The 4,625-nt window shown below is 45.4% G+C and overlaps 1 protein-coding gene across 2 annotated transcripts in view; it reads right to left on the reverse strand.

The window, feature by feature from the left end:
* The window catches only part of SYNGR1 (synaptogyrin 1), a 36,273-nt gene that overhangs the window by 8,115 nt on the left and 23,533 nt on the right, over nucleotides 1-4,625 (reverse strand). For both annotated transcript variants that reach the window (XM_027873551.1, XM_027873541.1), the window contains exon 3: nucleotides 1,461-1,606. In XM_027873551.1, the coding sequence (XP_027729352.1) occupies nucleotides 1,461-1,606 (146 nt within the window). The remainder of the gene's footprint in view (nucleotides 1-1,460; nucleotides 1,607-4,625) is intronic.

Here is a 4,625-nt window from a genome sequence, read left to right on the forward strand (position 1 = left end):
TCCTTCCTTCCTTCCTTCCTTCCTTCCTTCCTTCCTTCCTTCCTTCCTTCCTTCCTTCCTTCCTTCTTCTTGTGAGGCAATTGGGGTTAAGTGACTTGCCCAGAGTCACACAGCTAGCGAGTGTTATATGTCTGAGGTTGGATTTGAACTCAGGTCCTCCTGACTCCAGGGCTGGTGCTCTATCCACTGTGCCACCTAGCTGCCCCCCCCTCCACCCTGTGTCCTTTCTCCCACCACAGGGGTGGATGCCCACACTAACCCTTCTGGAGGAAGAAGCTTGAATACAAATCCATAGAATGTAGGTCTGACCAGGGGCTTCTGCGAGCTGTCTCCCTCACCTCTTTTCTTCCTACCCTGGCCTCCAAATCCCCAATGAGGTTATGGTAACTACGATTTTGGTCACTGCTAACCAAAAGCTTCTCGGAAAAGGGGAACCTCTGGTTTCAGTGGAGATGTCTGAGAACTAGCAGGAGGAGCCAGGGCGAGGAGCCCAAGCAGACAAGACAAGCGACTGCCTGGGGTACAACAAGGCATGCTTTTCTCGTTTCATCTTCTCTGTTAGGATATAAACTCCCTGAAGGCAGGGGCTGTGGTGCTTTTCATCTTTGCAGCCCCAGCACCAAGGACAGTGCCCTGCGCATTTGGGAAATGAAGCACTGGGGGGACAAAGTGAAAGCAGGTGTCTTTGGATCAGGAAAATCTAGAAACCAACGGTAATGGCTTGTTGTTTCTCAAGCTAGTGGTCAAAGCCAAAGGCCTAATGACCTTGGGCGTGAGTGACCGCCCTTTTCCATAGGACACCGAGCTCTCCTTTTGAAACACTTGAGCACCGGCCCTGGGGTCAGGGGGACCTGAGTTCAAATCAGACTTCAGATGCATAACACTTACTAGCTGTGTGACCCTGGGCAAGTCACTTAACCCCATTGCCTAACCAAAAAAAAGAAAAAAAAGAAGAAGCAGGTCGCTTGATCCCTGTCCAAGGACTCTCTGGCATTCTTCTCACATCTGTACCTTTTCTTCCCACCCCACCCTCCCCCATCTCTGTCTCTGTCTCTGTGTCTCTGCCTCATGGCAACACTGACCAGCTTGTCCATTCCTAAAGCCTCATCCAGCCAGAGCAAGACATTGCCAGAGCCACAACGGTGGCACCTACCAGTAAGGACAATAAGGGGCTGGTGATCACCTGGACAACTGGATTTGGAAGGCTGGTCCCAGTTTCAGGCCTTCTGTTAGCCCTTCATACACTTAGCTGCTTCATGGCCCCTAACCCCAACAGTTAATGCAAATACACGCTCTGGCCAAATGCTGGTGGATGGGCCGATGACAGGTATGGCATGGCATCCGAAGACCGATGCTCAGTATGCTCTGCCTGCAAATAGTCGGCTCCTGCTGAAACCAGCCTAGAGGAAGGAAAACATGATTTCTGGTAGCTGGACCAGAAGCAAAGGGTCTCAACTTACCCAGGTAAAGATGGAGAAGAAGGAGAAGGTGATGGCAGCTCGAGCTGCGTCTGTCCCCTCATTCATAGGGTTGTCCTCAGGTTTGGAGACCTGCCACTGGTTGGCCAAGAAACAGAAACCAACGAACCAGAGGAATGCCCAGAAGGCTGTAGGAGCCCAGGAGAGACAGTGGCAAAGGGTGAGAAGGGGAGAAGAGGCATGAGAGGGTGGAGAAAGAAGTACACACACGAACACACACACAAAAGCAGAGAGAGACAGAAGACAGAAACATAGTCATACAAAGGGATAAAAGGAAAGGAGCAGTGGGTGAAGTCATTAAAGCACAGGGCAGGAGAAAAGGGCAGGAGAAAGAGGCATGGGTATAGATATAAGTCATGGTGGGGACACAGAGATGACAGAGATGAGACAGAAGGACAGAGAGACAGAGACACACAGAGAGAGAGACACAGAGAGAAAGTCAGTCATTTTTCTTGCATTTCTCTTACCTCCTCTGAGTTCTGAAGATTCCCCAGCCAAAGTCTCTTGACATTCCCACCTCCCACCCCTGTGCACAAGCTGTATCTAGGGCCCAACAGGAAAGTGAGGGGAGAACCCAGTCCATAGAGGAAAACAGCTTTGTCCTTACAGATCTCACCATCCCTTCTCCTTAGGGTGCCTCAGACTTAGAAATGCTATTCCTGTGGTGCTGTCTCCCCCAGATGTCCACAGAGGCACAAGAGGAAGGCTTACCTCTCCTCTGAGGACTTCTTCCATTGCCATGTCCCCCTGAAATACTGCGTGCTGGGACTAGACCCTCAGAGTTGAAAGGGTTCTCAAAGAGCATATGTCTAGCCCAGCTTCCCACTTAGTATTTGAGTCCCAGCCCCAGATCCATTGACAGGCAGGTGTCCAGCCTTTGCTCTAATACTTCAAGAGGCAGGTAAATTACTACCTAGTCAGTCAGCCCATTCCATTGTTGTACAGTCACTCCATTTTGAAGACTTCCTCTAAAGGTCAGTATGTCTCAGAAGCAAGATCTCAAATCCAGCTCTTCCTGACTCCAAATCCAGCTCTTTAGCCACCAGGCCACACTGCCTATCCTTACACTTTGAAGGGCACTTTGAAGTTTACAAAACACTTTCCTCTCGACAACTTTGTGAGGTAGTTAGCACAAGTACTATTATCCTCATCTTACAGACGAGGAAACTGAGGTTCAAAGAGGTGAAGGGTCTTGCCCATGGTCAAGCAGCCTCCTACTGGAAGAGGCAGCTTGGTGGAAAGAACATTGAATTCTAGAGTCAGAGAACCAAGAGTGAAGGACAGTTAGAGTTCTGGGGTGGGGGGGGAGGGGTCTTTACCAGTTTACTACAAGCTGTTCTCCAGCAAAGGGAATTTTGGACATGAAACTGAAGAAGATTTTAGGGGCACAGGTGGTTTGGGTTGCCTTTTTTTTCCCATTACTATTGAACATCAAAGGCAAGTTAACAGCTAGTTAAGAAAATGGCATCCAAAAGCCATTCACCTCTAAATAAACTGTCAAAGGTGATGAAGAAGCACTTCTCTGTTTTTTTGTTTTGTTTTGTTTTGTTTTTGGCTAGGCAATTGGGGTTAAGTGACTTGCCCAGGGTCACACAGCTAGAAGCAGCACTTCTCAAAAGAATTACAAACTATTAATAATCATATCGTGTCAAATCACTAATAATAGGAAAATGCCAATCGAAGCCACTTTGAGGTTTCACCTCACACCCAGAAAATTGGCAAAGATGGCAGTAGTACATGGTAGAGGGGCTGTGGGTAGACAGGCACACTATTATGCTGTTGGTAGAGTTTCAGGTTTGGTCCAACCATTTTAAGACATGACATTTTAAGACATGGAATGATGCTAAGAAAATTACCAAAATGCCCATGCCCTTTGGTGCAGATATCTCATTGCCAGGCATGTGGCCAAGGAGATAAAAATTAGAAAGAAAAGCCCTAAGTACAACAAAATATGTATAGCAGCATTTTTGGTAGTGGCCAAGAACTGGAAACAAAGTAGATGTCCATGAAGTTGTGGTATGCGAGTATCAGCTGATATTCCTGTGCTGTAAGAAATACGATGAATATGACGATTTCAGAGAAACATTGGAAGACTTAAACGGACTGATGTCAAGTGAAATAAGCAGAGCCAGGAAAACCATGTATCCAATGACCACAATAACGTCAGTGGAAGAACAACAGTAACAATATCAAAATGAAACAATGTAATGATAATGACCAAGTTTCGCCCTGAAAGAAAAATATGAGAATGCGCCAACCCCCTCTCCCCACCTCTCACTCCCTAAATTGCTGAGGTGGGAGGCTATGGAGGTGGGATGCAGCACACACTGGCACGCTTAATTCATATTTTAGTTAATTTTGCTGAACTGTTTTCCTTTTTTTTTTTTTTTTTTTTTGCTTTTTGCTAGGCAATCAGGATGAAGTGACTTGCCCAGGGTCACACAGCTAATAAGTGTCATGTGTTGTATGTCTGAGACTGGATTTGAACTCAGGTTCTTCTGACTCCAAGGTCAGCACTCTATCCACTGCACCACCTAGCTGCCCCCTTTTTCTTTCTTTTTTTTTTGTTTTCCTTTCTTTAAAATTTTTTTTTTATTATTAGGAATGGCTTTTTGAGTGGGGGAAGAGAGAACAATATATTGAGAAAGAAAGGTGATTTAAAATGTATCTTTTTTTTTTAAAGATATTATTTGAGAACAGGAATTAGATTTCAGGACCATGGCTTAAAATATAGGAATGACAGCCTCCTGAAGAAGAGAGCTAGAATGCATTTGCAAAGGGCTGGGAAGAATCCATTTCCTGACTGGGCTTGGTGGTGTCCACCTGTAATCCTTGCTGCTAGGCCATAGCTGAGACTGGCAAACTACTTGAGGTTAGGAGTTCTGCAGTACAGATAAAGCCAAGCAGGTATCTGCTTGGTCCAACACCAGTACAGTGAGTCATTAAGAATGGGGGCCACCAGGCTGCCTAAGATATATAAAAGGTGCAGGGGAACTGAACAGCATTGTATGCATATCAATAACATATATATATTCAATATGAATTTAAATATATATGTAGATGTATATATATGTACATATACATATACATATACATATACATACATATACATATACATATACATATACATATACATATACATATACA

This window comes from Vombatus ursinus, unplaced genomic scaffold, assembly GCF_900497805.2.
Source record: "Vombatus ursinus unplaced genomic scaffold, bare-nosed wombat genome assembly UNPS02003292.1, whole genome shotgun sequence".
In the NCBI taxonomy this organism is placed as follows: domain Eukaryota; kingdom Metazoa; phylum Chordata; class Mammalia; order Diprotodontia; family Vombatidae; genus Vombatus; species Vombatus ursinus.